The sequence below is a fragment of the Tripterygium wilfordii genome, chromosome 22, assembly GCF_013401445.1.
Source record: "Tripterygium wilfordii isolate XIE 37 chromosome 22, ASM1340144v1, whole genome shotgun sequence".
Classification (NCBI taxonomy): domain Eukaryota; kingdom Viridiplantae; phylum Streptophyta; class Magnoliopsida; order Celastrales; family Celastraceae; genus Tripterygium; species Tripterygium wilfordii.
The window spans coordinates 4,121,753-4,139,580 of record NC_052253.1 but is presented as its reverse complement, the minus strand read 5'-3'; the positions used below and the strand labels follow the sequence as shown (position 1 = coordinate 4,139,580).

General features: G+C 37.0%; 2 protein-coding genes across 5 annotated transcripts; one reads left to right on the top strand and one right to left on the bottom strand.

The window, feature by feature from the left end:
- The first annotated feature begins 56 nt into the window (after positions 1-56).
- LOC119990480 (PX domain-containing protein EREX-like) lies at positions 57-8,251 on the top strand. 4 transcript variants are annotated; one of them, XM_038836415.1, is made up of 11 exons: positions 57-437; positions 1,609-1,719; positions 1,965-2,063; positions 2,669-2,755; positions 3,640-3,748; positions 3,896-4,180; positions 4,305-4,684; positions 5,708-5,872; positions 5,946-6,188; positions 6,983-7,201; positions 7,820-8,251. In XM_038836415.1, exons 1-11 carry the CDS (start codon positions 204-206, stop codon positions 8,075-8,077), a joined length of 2,190 nt encoding a protein of 729 aa, XP_038692343.1. In that variant the 5' UTR covers positions 57-203; the 3' UTR covers positions 8,078-8,251. The 4 variants fall into 4 exon arrangements, with proteins under 4 accessions (XP_038692343.1, XP_038692344.1, XP_038692346.1 ...); XM_038836416.1 differs by lacking the exons at positions 6,983-7,201; positions 7,820-8,251 and adding an exon at positions 6,757-6,950; XM_038836418.1 differs by lacking the exons at positions 6,983-7,201; positions 7,820-8,251 and adding an exon at positions 6,649-6,681.
- A 309-nt stretch (positions 8,252-8,560) lies between these two features.
- On the bottom strand, positions 8,561-17,478 carry LOC119990482 (chaperone protein DnaJ-like). The gene is made up of 11 exons (XM_038836419.1): positions 16,998-17,478; positions 15,571-15,639; positions 14,366-14,458; positions 13,441-13,562; positions 12,427-12,622; positions 11,863-12,038; positions 11,435-11,564; positions 10,536-10,696; positions 9,593-9,681; positions 9,225-9,321; positions 8,561-8,793 (listed from the first exon to the last, which is right to left on the bottom strand). Exons 1-11 carry the CDS (start codon positions 17,370-17,372, stop codon positions 8,748-8,750), a joined length of 1,554 nt encoding a protein of 517 aa, XP_038692347.1. The 5' UTR covers positions 17,373-17,478; the 3' UTR covers positions 8,561-8,747.
- Positions 17,479-17,828: the final 350 nt, after the last annotated feature.

The window sequence follows — 17,828 nt, the reverse complement described above, 5'->3', positions numbered from 1 at the left end:
TTTAGAGCTTCAAAGTTCTGAGCTTTTGAGAACGAAGCCCTAAAATAATGTGCTTTATGGACTTACAAGGCTACAACGAAGAGCCCACGTATTCGACACTTGATCTAGACCGTAGGTTTTAATTGATAGGCTTGTTTTAGCAGTGCGAGTCTTTTGGTTCAAGGAAGTGACGAAGACGCATCGTAAATTCATATCACAAAACCATGAATCCGTACACCTTTGATCCTACTCTGTTCGATTTCGCAAATTTCTCCAATCCCATCGTCAATTTCGACCACAGATCGTGGTCATCATCAGCAGACGATGATTATGAATACAAAACAGATTATGGTGAAGCCTCCGCGGTGAGTCGTCGCAATAGCCCACCAAAGCACCGCCACGATGGCAAGTCGCCGCTGCCACTGGGGATGGACTGGAGCCTTCCTCCTCCTAAATGGGTGTGCAACTCTTTTTCCTTTTATCATCTTCTTCGAATTGCTTTACTCACGGTTGTAGATATGGTTTGCGACTGACACTAGCATCAGTCGGTCATAACTTGACTTAGTTGCTGCTCATTTTTGTATATGATCTCTGCCGTTCTATTTTAAATTTTTTTCCCAGTTCATTTGATCTGCAGTAGTGCTATGATTTCAACTAAATTCTGGTATATCCTCGTTGATCAGAAATTGCTCTGTTTTAGTATTTGACATTTAATTTCGTTGACTTTGTCCCTTTAATAGTGTCAATTATTGGGTTTTTTTGTAAGTCCTCTAGTGATACGAATTGATTCAGTTGGTGGGATTTGGTGTTTAACTGCAATCCTGGAAAGGTTGTGACATTTTTTTAATCATCAATTGTGAAAGTGGAAGCGGATTGTGTTTGTATTCATTGTTTACTTGTTCGAGCCGTTGATGCTATTGCTAGATTTGCAGTTTTTTATCTTGAGTTCTTTGATTGGTCATCATTGGGTTAAGCCTTCATCCTCACTCTCCCTTTTTATCTAATCCCCGACCCCCTAATGTTGTTATTTTTGGGGATTTGTGTGTTCCCTTTGAGATAATTATGCTTTTTATGTTATTATGCTTGGGGTAGCGGCAGCATTGGGTTTAGGGTTGAGGCCTTCAGCTTTGATTTCTGCATAAGGTGTTGGTGCTTTGGTCATTAATCATTTTTAGATGTGGTTTTGGGATGTCCTCTAATGGATCTTACGTGGATTGCTGATGATTATTGAAAGGATGGTGCACTGATGCTGCATGCATGGATGTGTGTGTCACACTCAACTCATTAGGAACCCCCAACAAATGTAACATTTAATTAGGGTGGTGTGAGCATTCAAACTCTTGATGTCTTGTTGGCCAAGAACTATAATAGCATGTGAGAAACCATATAATAAAACTTAAGCTGAGGAAATATGCATCTTTCATCATTTGTACTCTCCTTTATGATGAAAATTTTATTTATTTGTTACCTGGTCCAATTATCCTTGGAACAACATGATCAACCAGCTAGAAACTTTGTTGACCGTAAATATTTTGTTTTGAAACTTAACTGTCACAACTTCTGGACACTCATGAACATTTTGGTGCATGTTTTTCTTCTGAATCTTATGTAATTATAATTTTAATGTAGGAAGGACAAAACTCTGTTTGGCCATATGATCCTCATACAGGATGGAGTTATTGTGCCACAATTCCTTCATGGATTCTCCTGCAGAAACCAAGGGGTTCAGATCCTGTGGTGGTATACTTCTCAATTCTCATCTTACATACGCACACATACAAACAATTGAAGATAGTAAATTTTCATCTTACATTTTTCCCAAGATTTCACCTTTATTAGCATTTAGCAACCATAAATTCAATTTGAGAATCTTCTGATTATTGGTGTCTTTTTTATCTAGTTTTGTTGTTCATCCAGTTCCACTTAATTTTTCGCTATATCTGTCCTGCTTTACTTGTTTTATGTCTAACATTCATGGAGGACAGTTTTTCAGAGTTGAAGTTGGTATACAGTCACCTGAAGGCATCACTACAACCAGAGAGATATTGCAAAGATTCAGTGATTTCCTGAAGTTACATTCTGAAGTAAGTTTCATTATGTGTTTAGCACCCTAGAATATGTAAAATCATTTACTTTAAGCTCAATTCAAGTTTATTCTTCTATTATTATCTAGTAAAAAAGCATCCTTCTGTCTCATTAACCTGTTGACTGATCGATTAGTTTGTGTTTATTCATAGGCTTTGGTTTTGATGCTCATCTCTCACCTAGTAAAATTTGCTTCTCTTTGAGAAACAAATGATATCCTGTTTTATTTGATCTTTAGGAGTCAGTTGTCCAAAAAACTTCATTGGTTTGTGATAGAAACTCCCACATCGGAAAGATAGGGGAGTTAAGTGTTGTTTATAAGGAGGGCAAAGGCCACTCCTTAACATGTCCAATAGGTTTTCACAAGAGCCCATGAAACATTGGTATTGTGGAGGCCCATTGGACTACAATCGGTCCATGGGTGCGTGCACCCATGGATGCGGGTTGGGCCTGTTGGACTATTAGGGGGGGTTTGGGCTTGGACTCTCTAGAGCCCATGAAACACTGGTATGGAGGGGTCCTTATAAGTTTGGCAGAGATTTTGTATGTAATTTCATTTGAGAGTGATGTTTTCTGAACTATCTCCCTTGCTTACTCGTTGCAGCTTAAAAAAGAGTTTCCTGGGAAAACTCTACCTCCAGCTCCTCCAAGGAGGATTTTGAGAATGAAAAGCAGGACAATGTTGGAAGAGGTAGATACATGTTTCATTTACTTTATTTTCTTTAATACAGTATTTATACCTTCTCAAAACGTATTTTTTTGTGTGCTAATTTTGGTTGTTATCCACTGTTCTGAATCTCATTATTTACAATTGTACCTTTGGCGGCTGAGGGCTTGATGGAGGGAACAAACTATATCAATTTCTGGTTTTACTTGTATAGATGGTATTGTACTCCTCAGCCGAGGTGGTCAAGGCTTATACTTGAATTGGGTGGTACCAAATTTTGATCCCCCACTCCCATTTACCTATCAAAAAATGGTATTGTGAATGTTACTCAGTTGCTATTTACTGATTCAATTGGTTATGGGACATCTGGTTACTTGAAATCTCTCTCTTTGTGCTTGAGCTTCTCCATATGCAGTATGAGGAGGGTTTATATATACATATAATTATAAGCTAACTTAATTATAAGGAGTTGGTTCACTAACTTAAGCTTTGCCTTCTGACTCCTCTTACATTTTCTTCACATACTTGCTTTGACCACTCTCCCAGTACATGTGCAGCTTCCCTTTCTCTGTGCTTTTTGATCTACTCGAGCTTTTTGAATAGAACAGAAAAATGAAGGTGTTGATGGCTTAAATAATATCTGCGTCGATCAGCTATCCCCCTCATTTTCCTTCTTTTATTTTTTCTCAGGGCCTGGGGGTGTTGGGTGGTAGGTATTGTGTATTTTCTTATATATTATAAGCTATTAGCTTTTATAGTTTTGATTTTCCTGAATCTGCAATCGTCTATCTGCTGGCGAGGAAAATAGCCAATTACTTTATGAATCTTTCCCATTTAGTGTTATATTGGGCTTTATTTTTTCTTTAAAAGATAAACGTCTAATAGTATTCTCATACTTAGTGTTGCAGAGAAGGTGTTCATTGGAGGAATGGATGCATAAACTGCTATCAGATATTGACATATCAAGATGTGTTTCTGTAGCACTGTTTCTGGAGCTAGAAGCTGCTGCGAGGTCTTGTAGGTGTTTCTTTATGCTTCTTAAAAATATTTTTTTTAGAATTTTGAATGGACATATGGTTATATTGGACGAAATATAAAATACATATTTAAGTTGACAATGCAATTGCAAACTAATACTGTGGTGATTTTTTAAATACTTTTCAGCTTTCTACGATGACATTCAGCAGAATTCAGATGTGAATCACTCTCTTAGAGCCGTGGTTCCGTCATCATTGTTGAAATCCAACTCAGACATTTCTGTGTTTGCTGAATGTTCGTCAATCACATCTGATAATGGTAATGAATTTCCTGACTCGATATCTGAAATTGAGACACTAAAGAGTGAGAGTAAAGTCAGGATTGGAAGGGATGATATCACTGATTTTGGTGTGGAGGCTTCAACTTCTGGACAAAACATAACTGATGCAGTAGAAATCCCTGCTAAGCGTGGTATGTTCCATTAGAGCCTTATTCTGGAGAGCCTAGAAAGATTATCCTGGCATAATATTCATTCTTGAACAAATCAACGTTTACATTCGTTGAGAATGTGTTTAAACTGAATCTCTTCATGCAGATGGTATGGAGTATTTGGCCAATAAGGAGTATTATAAGTTCGATGGCCATGCTCGAGGACTATCATCAGAGAGTGTTGGAAGTGACTTGAGTACTGTAAAAGAAAGTGAAGCATCTAATTTTGGGGTGGCTAATTTATTTGGTGAGGACAACATGGACCTTGCTGAAGGTGCTGATGCTTCTAGAACCAGGGATACTCTCGTCAGCTCAGATATACACTTTTCGAGGGACTCGCTTATTCTTCCATCTTTTGAGCAACAGAAATTGATCAGAGTTCTTAACACGGTGCAACGCAGACTGTGCACAGGAAAAACAGACATGGAGGATCTTACAGCAAGATTGAATCAAGAGGTTGCTGTGAGAAAGTTTTTGGCAACAAAGGTATTTTCTGTTTTATGAGATTTTATTTATCAGTTGGTACGTAATTGTCGCATCATAGAGTGAACTCTTATCTGCCTTCCGCTGAAATGTGTATCATATTAGCCTATTTGTTCTTTAAAACTTAGATTAGCTGTGATATTCTACCTTAGAGCCATATTTGCTGTACTGATTTTGTTAATTCATGATAGTGATGTTTTTGTCCTGTATATTCAATAATTCAAATACCTGCATCCTTCCCCGACAGAATCATGCATGTTGAAGCTTCAATTATTAGGGCATTAGAGCTCTTTTCTGTTTCTTCTAAAGTGCTTGTAAAATGTCCCCCACTACTTGATGAAGTATTTTTAGTTCTTTGACATTGCCACATTACAAACTGGTGCTGGGTGCAAAAAGTTGTTCTCATTTCACTAGCTTCATCTTATTCCATTCTTCAGATTGTTGGGAAGTTTAAGGGATGGCAACGGGATCATCCAAGCCATATTTGCCTTCCCCTCACAACCGCACTGTTTATAGATTTTTGTTTGAATGCCGCTCTAAAGCGAATTTTTCACCACACTTGCATATCTAGTTTCTAAGAACCATTTATTTAACTTGGCTGAAGTCTGCGTATATACTACCTGTCCCCAACCCCGTCCAGGTGTCCACTACGTACATCATTTGAGTCGCATCATTTGACTCTGGAAGAATATTGTACATAGTTAGCAACACTAGTAAATATGTAAAGAACAAATATAAGCAGGCAAGACTACAAACATGATCAGGGGGCAGCAGGGTGGGGTCGGGAGTTCTATCCATGTTAGCTGCCCCTGACCTGCTGTTGGGACTGCGTTCTTCGCCATATGAAATCCTCGAAACCTGGGATTTAGGTTTACTGAGATACATTGTTGTCTCTTGATCTTATTCACCATGGTTGTACTACAATGATATATGACTATGATCAATAGAAGAGAGTCGAGTCTGACGTCTTGAAATCGCACAGTTCCATGAACATAACTCATCTTTGGGTACTTTTTCTTCTCGTAGGTCAAGGATTTGGAAGTCGAAATTGAAACTACAAGACATAATTGTAAGGAAAATATGCAACAAGCTGCTCTAACGGAACGAGAGAAATTCACTCAAATGCAGTGGGATGTGGAAGAATTTCGTAGTAGATGTCTTGAGATGGAACTGAAATTGAAGTCGGAACAGGTTTTGTTTCTACTATATTTCTATCAGTATTAACATTTTACATTTTGAATAACTATATGCTGGAATAAGACAGGATGATAAGGCTTGTGTGGAGTTGGCCAAAGCTTCAATCATCCAGGGGAATGAAATGTTGCTGCAGGAGCTGGGTGTTGCCAGAGAGCAGCTTGAGAAATTACATGAAGTCCATGAAGAGTTAGAGGTGAAGTCAAAAGCTGATTTGAAGGTTCTTGTTAAAGAGGTCAAATCTCTCCGAATTTCCCAGTCAGAATTGAAACAGGAGCTGAGCCGCTTGATGAAAGAAAAACTCGAACTGGAGGTAACTTTTTCTTTTTGGCGCAGAACCATGTCTATTTAAATATTTTTCTGCTTGTCATAAGATGACATTCATGTAAAATGGTTGGCTAATTCCAGATGTATGATATCTTACATAATACTGCAAGATAAGAGCTCTTGAAATTTCTCGGGTTGTGTATCTTTCTTGTTTTAGAATTATCTGATAGTTGCTGGGATAAATGGCTTTGACGATGATGATACTGATATTTTTAGATGTCAGACGTTTAAGATATGGAGACTTATAATGCTGTATTTAAAGACTTATACCAGAACTGGTTTCCATTTCTCCTTTAAAGCTTGTTCTCTTCCCTTAATCAATAATAAGGGATGGCTAGATTGCTCTTCACAGATGCATCCTTACACAAGTAATACCTTTTTTCTCAGAGAAGGCCTTGTTCAAATATGTGACTATGCTTGTTGAAATTTCTTGTTGTTTTGCACAGTGGTTTGTTGCAGTTTGACATGGTTTTAGTCTAAAAGGTAAATATTTGCCTATTAAGTTGCTCACAGTTTGGTTGACTGCATGATAACTTCTTGACAAACTCTTTCAGAAAATTTATTCAATCCTGCTTTTGTATGCGTATATCATGTTCTTCGATTGGGTCATTCATCAATTCAAATACTCAATGTTTACGAAGTTCCTTTTTCACATTTTGTTTGACGGTAAGTTAAATTATGGTGGGCTCTCTTAGAAAAATTTCCTCTTCATTTGTGCTGTTCAATTGGTTTACTTACCAATTCAAATACTCAGTTCTTCCTCTGGTATGTGTACATCAGAGGACTCTTCAAAGGGAAAAGGAGAACATGGAGCAAGCAACTACTGCTAATGCAAAGTTGCTGCACGAATGTGAAATTCTTCGCGACCGGCTCCAAGAATGTAGTGTTAACTTCCTTAGAGAAGAGGAAGATAAACTAATTGTGGAGACTTCATCAACTTCTGATGCTATAAATCTTCTAGTGACATCTGACAACCGAATTGGTCTACTCCTTGCAGAGGTAAGTTTATCTGTTTCTTTTTAGTTTGATATTCATAGGCAGAAAACCAGAAGTTCTTAATCATGGCTCTTCCAAGTACTGATGACTTTGATAGGGGCTATTTCAAGATATGTTATCTCGTGTTCATTACGGCCGAATCTATTTGTTACATTTTTCCCCTTTAAACATTGTAGGGGGACCTTTTTTTTCTTTTTCTTTTTTGGTTTTTCACAGTTCAGTGTTCTGAGTTGGTTTTTTTTTTTTTTTTTTTTTTTTTGTTGGGGGATATGGCGGAGGAGCCGTTATTTTAAAACGTGATGGATATGATGTACTTGGGATGATCTTTCTGAAAGCTCAAATGGTGGGGTAAGATAGATTAGCTTTGCAATTCTAGTTTCATATTTTCTTGTGATGACTAATATAACTACTGTAAGAAATTATTTTGTTCCTTGTGTTATAGGAAAAGAGAATTTGATCCTATTCTTTAGTATTTAATGAAACAGTTTCATGGCTATAGTCCCTTCCATGACATCTTTTCTCACAGTTCCTTACAATCTCATCTTAATCCTCTGACTTAGCTTATGGGTCTGACTTAAGAATTGAAAAAAGACGAAGCTTATGGCTCATGAACTTGAACAGGCGCAGCTCCTTGCACAAGATGTTGAAAATTCTGCGTCAGAATTGGATGAAAATCATGGAAGCGGAAGTGAAAGAACAACAGCTGATGAGTTGAGGAAGATGCTGACAGATAGTTTCGTCGATAATGCCAGATTGAGGATGCAACTCAACTCGGTAATTCGTCACTCTTTAAAGACCTACGCCCAGTCCAACAAAGATGATGATGAAGAGGAAACTCATCCAAGAAAAACAGCTTTGAGCCAGTTCTTGGAAATGTAGCATATCGAAGCTTCTGTATATATATCAAGTGTAAAATACCTGGTACAATATCATTACTTTGCATTAGTTACTTTCAGTTGTTTATGTAATAATCACGAGCGGTTCTAGCTTCTAAGAGAACAATGGCTGCCTTGGGGGTATGTGTTGCATAGAATTCATGGATGCGTAGGTTGATGTCAGAGTTTCTAGAGTTGTTGGGAGGTTAAGTGCTGTTGACAATGTCAAGTTGGCTCGAAACATTAAAAAATGCTCGAGACTCCCAATTTATGATTCATGGATGTTAAAAGCAAGATCGGAGAAGGAAAAGGCTACGCATCAAGCACATATGTCATGATTCATGAAGAGATAATTGTTTGCATTGAGTACACATCTGAAAGAAGCATCAAATGGTCATGATTAGTTTGACCTTTCTCCGTGTTCACTTCTCTTATTCACTACATGCAGCTGCCCTTGGCCCCTTCTTTCTCTCAGAGTACACATCACTGAAAGCGCTAAATCTATAATTATATATCATTTACTAGGCTTTACAAAAAGGGAAGAAAAAAGAATATCAAAATGCTCTGTTACCCCAAGGGCCAATCCAATCTAAGTGAATGACTTCATGGTCCTTGAGAAACCGATTTGAAAGAGCAGATTATTAGTGAGGACTTCACATAATAAGTAAATCCAGCTACAGGTTGTCCTTGAGCCATTTTAGAGCGCCATTTGCAACTGACCTGCAAATTTTCACCATCCTTTTTTATCAATAAGATGAGAGAAAACAGAGCAGAAAATAAAAAATGAACAGATCGTAAAAAGAAGACTACGGCTGAAGTAGGAACATATAAAAAAACATTTTAATGTGAAAAAAAAAAGAATGTTACAATACGAGTATCTATGCAAGTTCCAATCACACGACCCCTGGTTTACGCTCATATTAGTTCAAGAAATCTAGTGAAAAGCTCAAGCAGCATTAAGTCATTCTCGCTCCACAGGGTTGAGCACATATGTATGCAATGATTGCAAACTCCAAAAATGTAAATAATTGTGGCAGCAGAAAGAGCTTAGAAAATATGTGCACAGGTAATTGCAATTCACAAACAATCAGATTGAAGCCAGATATATAAACCAAATAATTATAAATGTACAGGCATAGAAGAATTATTACCCAGCAAAATCTTTTAACTTTTGCCATATATCATTCTGATCTTCCAATTCGTCAGCTTTTGTTGTGACAGTTTCCGTTTGACTTTCTTTATTTGCAGCTGCAGGAGTAAACATCACAGTCAATATACAATCCAAGAGCCAAAACATAACAGCTTGCAGATCAGATGAACATCATCACTCTGCCAGTTTTCCCCATCCCCAAATAAGAGAAATTACTTCACAATTGGCTTCAACCATCACAATCAAGTTTCAGCCAAGCAACATTTCCCATCAAATTTGCTAAGAATCAAATCCCAAAACGGCACTCAAGCAAGCTACATAAGTCACATGTACTACATTAATTCAGAAAATGACAAAGCTATCACTTACTAGCAGGCTCAGTTTTTGGACGAGTTCGAGGACTAGTGGTGGGGTCATTCAGATAAGAAAGTTCTTCCAGTAATTCACGCTCTCTAGCACTGTAGATACAAGCAAGAATATGCAGAATTTAGTTTCGGAAAGGAAAATATCTGCATAATCACAATACAAATACAAGAAAGTATCAGACTATAAATGGTGATAGAACCTGAAAAGTTGTTGTTGCTTATTAAAATAAACTAATTATTATAGTAGAAAATAAAAAGTTAATTAGTAAAAAGTCTGGAATTTAGCAAGAGATTAGGACGATGGTATCGTCGTGAACTTGTGCTTTCTATTTCATTATATATCTACGAGTAGGGTTCAGCTCAACATTATACTTCAAAGAAAAGTCTAGAGTAAATTTAAATTAGTAATGCACCAAGAATTGAACATAAAAGGTATTTGACATGATAAAGTACACGTGGAAAAAATGAAACAAAGTGCGCAAATCCCTTTTCTTAGCAATTTCCACTAAGGTTATCCTCTGAGTCTGTGCTACTCAAAGAAATATACATCTCTCAATTACCATTCTCGAGTGAATTGCCAAGATTTTGTAGGATGAATAAAAAGAAGGAATAAATGGTACAAAGACACCACCTTAAACGCCATCTAGATGCAAAATAGACGAATTTGAACAGATTCAACTTCCACCAAACATTCATGTCTAAATCACATATTCGTTGTTCATCCATATTGAAGCATGCTGATCTATGACAAATTTATAATTAGGCATTGTCTTAGGCTTCCCCATGAACCAGTATCCGCTCACGCCAATTACGAATAAATGACTGAATTCTAGGACACTAAACAGTAGGAAAACCCCAGGATCCAAAATATTGGAGGGTTGTAAATTGAATTAGGACATAATCAAGACACATCACAATAACAAGAAATGAAAGAAAGAATATCGTACCTAACACGTTTTGGTATGGTAACTTTAATTTTAAATAAGTGGTCGCCACGTATCGATGGTTTGTTCAGTCTGGGGACACCTTTCTTTGCCAGGATTAACACATTTCCAGGCTGGGTACCTGCTGGAATCTGTAATTCAGTAATACCTTCAACTGTCTTCACCTGGTTAAATGTCAATGTTCATGTCAGTTATATGGTACAAAACTTAAAAAACAGATACTCTTAATAGAAGCTTCATGCACTAGCGAAGCCAGACATCGCAAACAAAAACTGCAGAAAAATATTGAAACAACTTCGGACCTCATAGAAACACACGGGTTACAATCACATATCACAACCGTGCAGCTCTTTTGGCAAATAGGCATCCACCTGTCTCTTGAAGAATTATAAGAATTCTTAAGCTTGCTCAAGCTGAAACTCCTCAAAAGAGATTTAACAGAAAAAACTAAATATAAGTGTTTTTCCAATACTATAGTGTCACAGACTCACAGCTAAAACTTCAGCAGGTTTTCCTTCAACAATAGGTAATCAGTGTTGCAATGAATGCATCTAGCATAGGCACTTTATGCATGCCTATGTCAGTGTCTAGTTAAACCGTGCGTAACATTGCGTAACATTGGAGAACTTGTTAGAAGGTAAGTTGCTCGGAAAGCTTATAACCTTCAACAAACAAAACTTGCGAAAAAGATTATGATAACTTTTAGTAATTACGTAATGCATCACACGGCCTGTAAAATTCTTCACTATTTAGCATCATATTCAAAATATTAAAACCTTTTTCTGGGCTCATAGTACAGTAAATCAGATAAGTATCAAATAGAACAAATAAAAAAAATAGTTAAGAATTCAAGCACAAATAAATTCAATCGTCAATGATAACTAATAACAATAAAAGATTACCATAACGACAGCTCCCAATATGGCATCAAGATAACTGATAGATATTGTTGACATGAGGTTTATGCCGTCCCTCTGGATTTCTGTCATCTGTTGCACATCAAGATATACATAAAGATCTCCTGGAGGGCCACTGCAAGAAACAAGAAAAAAGAAAATCAAGTATGAATACAACCACAGAAACCAGCTTGATAGCTTCTTCTGAAGACACATATTAAATAAACAAAAAATTGTTTGGATGCGAAGTATTAAATATCTTTTCACCAGATCATCAAGATACTTGACAGGTTGGCGTTACAAAGGAAAAGGAAAAAGTGAAATATTTTTGATATAACTAGAAGATTACTTAACCCGGGGAGATGGTCAACAACTCTAGACTCTGACAAATCTGTTGAAACTTAAAAGATAAAAGAAAATAGTCATCAACATACCCTCTAGGTCCAGCATCCCCCTCTCCAGCAACTCTGAGAATGCTTCCGGTGCTCACTCCAGGGGGGACTTTGACTTTGAAATTTTTCTTGACGCGTATGCGTCCTTCTCCAGAGCATTGACGACAGTACTCGGAAATAACTTCACCATCCCCGCCACAATTAGGACATACAGAAACCTAAAGTAAACAAAAAGAAGGCAAGTTAAAACAATGCAGACAAACCCCTGTTAATATGTTAAAACGGGAAAGAAAATTACTGGGTGCAAATGATCAATACAAAGAAAAACAACTATTATTTTATTTATAATCGCATATAACTCAATTGGACCTGTTTCAGGATTCTAATATATCTATGACCTCCTATCTTTCATTTACATACTGATATTTAATATTTTTGCTGACAACCAGAACTGTTATATCCCAAAAAGAAATAGTAATTAAAGATAAAAACAATAATACTTCCTGAAGACTTTTCCAAGTAAACTTTTTTGCCTCCATAGGTGTAGCAGGAGTGAATATCTGTTGCCAACTGGCAACAATCTAAATGAAGGAAGGAGGCAATCACCTGTGAAAACAAGCCAAAAGGCGTTTGCTCAGTTCTCATAACTTGGCCCCGGCCACCACAAGTTGTGCATATCCTCATCTTGGATCCAATCTTTGCTCCTGTACCAGCACAAACTTCACATGTTTCTGAATGGGAAAGCTCGAATTCTTTTTCAGCTCCAAATATAGCCTCAGAAAATTTTAGCGTAACATCATAACTGGAGCACGATGACTAAGTCAAATCAAACATTCGATTTCCAATTTAAGAAACTCATATATGAAAATTTTGACAAAATAATCAGTTCACAGGATTTACAATCCGTCTAATAAACTTTATATAATTGAAAGAGGAGCACATTATTAAGACTGCAAGACACACCTTTACAGGAAAAAAAATTATAGCAATGAATAATTTCCCATTGATTTTCACAGACCATGTAGCCGACCCAAAACTTTTGGGATAAAGACTCGGATGATGATGAATGATTCAACTATTTCCAGGTAATAATCTAGACTAACATGTTTGCTTCAATACTCCTACTAACACTGAGGCATTACGTAAGCTGGTCAGAATAACACAAAATCATCTAAAAATTGGGCCACACACCAAAAACCAAAAACAACAGATTATGAGCACCTAATATACATTTCACAAGTACAGACATTAGTTGCATAGGGATTGACACGAAGCACAAGCAGATTTGGATAGGTTAAACAATTCCCATGCAGAAAACTTCCACAATAGATGAGGTCAGGGGCATGCAGGATGTACATAGCCTTACCCCCACATATATAAATTATTAGCTAAGTTGCAAGGTTATGCTCTATCAGTACTAAAATAACAATTTCAAGAACCTGATACTTAAACAATTATAATAAACTCTGTAGTTGGGTACTAGTCCTGGGGATGAACTCTTTTAAGTCAGCACTCTTATAAATTGAGAAAACAAAAACAGAATATAATTGGTATCAAAACAATAAATAGCAATTGGCATTGAAAAAAAAAGTGCCAACTAAAAACACAACCTTAACTCACCGTAGGTCTTCACCCTTGGTAACAGTATTGCGGTGGCCCGTCGTGAATCCAGTTTGGCCCATACCAGAAAAACCACCCATACTCGGCCCAAAGAATGTCTCAAATAGATCAAAAGGATTAGTCTGAAGAACAAAAAAAAAATTGTGTAAGCTGCATCTAACACTATTCTTCACTCAGACAGTTTATTCAACTTAAGCAAATAACTTCTAGATGATTCCACTGTGATGCCTATAGAAAAAGGTTCAGTCTATCTGCTAGAAATCCATTCTGCTATCAATTCTACTCAAAATTGGACTAAGTGAAAAATGTTAATATGGAAAACCATGTTTGTCTTAACCTAATATTTGACTACCATCAGTGTACCTTCTCTACTTTCTTTCTGAATAACAACATTTAAAAAATTAACAATCAGTCACTATATATATAGGTAGCATAGAGCATTTTGTCTCTATCGAAGTGGGAAAAAATTACGGACAACAATAGATATTGTTAACATCCCCAAGCAGCTAAAACTAGTTAAAACAAAAGAAAATGCCATTGTAGTCAGCAAAACTCAAAAACTTAAGGAATGGTTCTACAACCTTGTTAAATCCTATCAGTTCACAGCAAATACCATAATTACACCGCTGGACATAGTGCTTTACTTTATGGAAGATTATATGAAATTTTGAAACAAAGGTGTCCTCAACAATAATAACAAGCATAAAAGCAATAGTTGATTGCTGATGCTAGAAATTTTAACCAGAGGCTACCTAGTGGAAGGTATATTGCCCTAAGAGAACATCAAAAATAAAAATAGCATCCAACCCAAGGACATACACGACAAGCAGGGTAGCCAATCTTCACACAAATGCTATTTTATTTATCCTCCAATTACTATTAGAACTAAATCATTATCAAAAGAGTATGCTGATAGACACGTTACCGTATAAGTATTTGATGCCCCTCCTACAGTACTCTTAACTCCAGCTTCACCATATTGATTATAAAGAGCCCTCTTTTTATCGTCTGATAGCACCTGACAATGTCATACTTCAGAATTCCAAAAGACAATGTCATAAATGCAAATTTAAACAAAGAACGCAATCCAGAAAATGTTCATGGAAAACCTTACAAAAAACAGACATCATCAATGATAGAACATGCTCCAAAATAGGTATATAGCAATCCACACAATAGGTGATGCGTAATAGAGCAAGGCCCAGACTGAATTATTTCTAGTAAGACCAAGCTTTTTTTAACCTCATCTTGTACAGGACAACTACAGCCCAAGAGATGCCAGTACTTTGTAAGTCTTTGTCCTTAAGTGTAGACGTCCATTGGCAAAGACGAATGATGCGTCGAATGACCTCCTCCTCCTTGCATGTGCCACATTATAGCACAACAAGGTAACGTATCTGCCACCAATGCAAGGACACTTGATGCTCAGTACTCGAGAGATCCAAGTCTAATATTTCGATACATTTTGACCCAACAACGATGGGCAATGTGTTTTTGTTATTATTATTAGCCTAAGAGTCGGGAGACTCAAATATGGGATCTTGTCCTGGTTCAGGTCCTAAGGAGCATGCAATCACTTGGCCAAGATCTCCTTCGTTCAACAACAAAATGTTATGAGGAAGTGAATTCTCACCTAAAATATCTTGCTCTAAATGAATGATCTTTTATAAGTCTTTAGTATACGTAGCCTACTACCATTAATGCTTAATTTAGAAGTCAACATTTTGCAATGAGCAAAACTTCTTAAGTTCATCGATGCTAGACTATTTTTGGTCCCTTTCATAGTTAAAGTCATTTTACTTTTTGCATCCACAAAGAATATCCCCTCAAAGTCTCATCCTGCAAAGTATTATTTTACATAATTGCTAAACAAAATTGAAGTATTTGCCAGGTCACGCATAGTTGCACTTACACTTTATCATACTACCGTATAGCAATGAAACTTAAGTAACATTCCCAGAAGTTTCCACCACATCAGAAATATACCACAAAAAAAATACTTTTCATACAAGGATAACAGCGTAAGTTCATGACTCAATCCGAAGACACTGTAGGCACTTTGAAAGCATACTAAAATGTGGCCATGAAGTATTCTGGAGATAAAGTTTCAGTTTGAATTTGTGTGCATACCTCATATGCAGCACTTATCTCCTTAAATTTTTCAGTCGCTCCAGGCTCCTTGTTGACATCAGGATGGTACTTCAGAAAAAAATAAAGCGCAATAAAGGTCAAGATAGCCAAAAAAAAGGGAAAATATACAAAAGGCATAATTCCAGAATTAGTGGTTGACCAAAAATATAAGATGAAGAAGTGCAATGGAATAACCAATTAGCATCCTCTGCGGAGCACTTATCCAATATTTTCAGTATGATATTTCCAGCGAGAAACAGTTATCCTTCCAACCAACCCATGTTTTAGCAATTTTAACCAGCTATGACAGAACCATTCATTGTGGTCCTTGGTCCTCTAAGAAGCACTAGTACCTTAGTTTTGCTCAGGCACCCGCACTTAATTAAAGACTTCAAAGACATAAAAGCCCAAGCCCATTGAAAGGAGGGCTTCATCATCTCCACTTCACGATAGAGATTAGAGAGTTAGCGGCAGACCATAAAATCTCCTGTCATCCGGCACTCCTGTCTGGTCGGATACGACTCTCAGGCGCCGACTCCAACTCTACATTTAGTTATTTTTGTTGAATATATGTATATAAATATATTAAAAAATTATGTTTATATAGGCCGTATCCCGCCGCACCCGTATCCTAGTTTTTGAAAGAAATGACGAATCCCCGTACTTCGTATCCCGTATTCCTGCACCCATATCGGTGCTTCCTTGTTGGTCCTTAAAAATTAAAATCTCAGACTAAATTTCCTAACCATGTACAATTAAGCTAATCAAGTTTCAGCAATGGTATTTTCCTAAATTGTAGAATTCCCAAATATATAATAAATTTCCAATGAAAAAAACATAGGCAAACATATCAGCCATTGTCTACTCACATACAATTTGATTCATCAATATCAAAATACCAACTTCAAAAGTCTCCTCTTCTATCTTTCAGCAATTTTCAAGTGACCAAACACACCCCCAATGGCATCTTCCCTGATAAAGAAAATACCCAGAAAATCATAATCTTCCCATTGTAAATTAAACCATATTTGGTTCATATCTCCTAGTTAAAAAAAAACCGCTAAGCATTTGTCACAGTAGCACCCATTACATCCTGTTGCAGTATTACAAGTTGAATTTTGCGCATTTCTCTCTAAAATTTCGTAGCAACAAAAAATATCACCAATAGCCTTTAACATTTTATATTATATTCTAACCAACGAAAAAACTAGACACCATTCAAATAAAACAAACGGATTAAAAGGGAAATACGACAACTCTTCTTCACCACTTGAGTGCCCAGTAGCATTATCTATTGATTCTTCCATTTAAATACCGAATTGCAGTTCTACCTGTTCTTTCTCTTTAGATTCTCGACATCTCCAGCAGAAGAAATCATCGAATAAACAGAAAAAAAAAATAACGAACGACAAAAGTGGATATAGTACCTGACGAGCTAATTTTCGATAAGCGGCCTTGATCTCTTTACTGCTGGCGGACTTGGGCACCCCAAGAGTGGCATAATAATCACCAGAAGCACTAATAACAGTGCCAACACGATTGGCAGACACTCTTGTACTAAATTTTGATGCAGAAGAAGAGGTTGATAACGCCGTGAAAGTAACATTGTGGCATCCACCACCGAAAAAACAAGAAGAGGAGGAAGAGAACGAGGAAGTGGATGGGCGCTCCGGGCAGAAGCTGAGAGTATAAGGAAGGAGGGACGTGGCGGCGGTCGCCATTGGATAGGGAGATGAACTGTTTGATGAAGTGGTCCAGAGAATGAGAGAAGCGTGAATTGATCTTGGGCACCATTTAAACATGGGCCGCTTAGCGCGTGTTGGTTGCGTTGCAAGCCCAAAGACGCCAAACAATTAGAAGGCCCAAAGACCCATTATGCGGCCCAACCCCGTCTCGTCACATCCACATGCACATGGAACTTTCGTTTGCTACCCGACCCTTGTAATGGGATGCTCAGGGTCTGCGGTAATTTTTTTTATGACAGATCTCGCTGTAATAAAAATAAGATGGTTTCAACTTTCAAGTGTTGTTTTTTAATATCATTTGATCAGGTTTATGAATCAAACCATATTTTTTTTATCTACAAGAATCAAATTCACATCAAAACAAACATTTGTAAAAGTCAATAGGTGAAAACACAAGAACTTCAATGTAGGAACTTGAGTTAAATGTTGTAAGGCAAAAACTCGAATATCCATCAAATAAACTAGTAACTCAAGTAAAAACCTACAAGCAAATAACTCAAAGATGAATTAAGT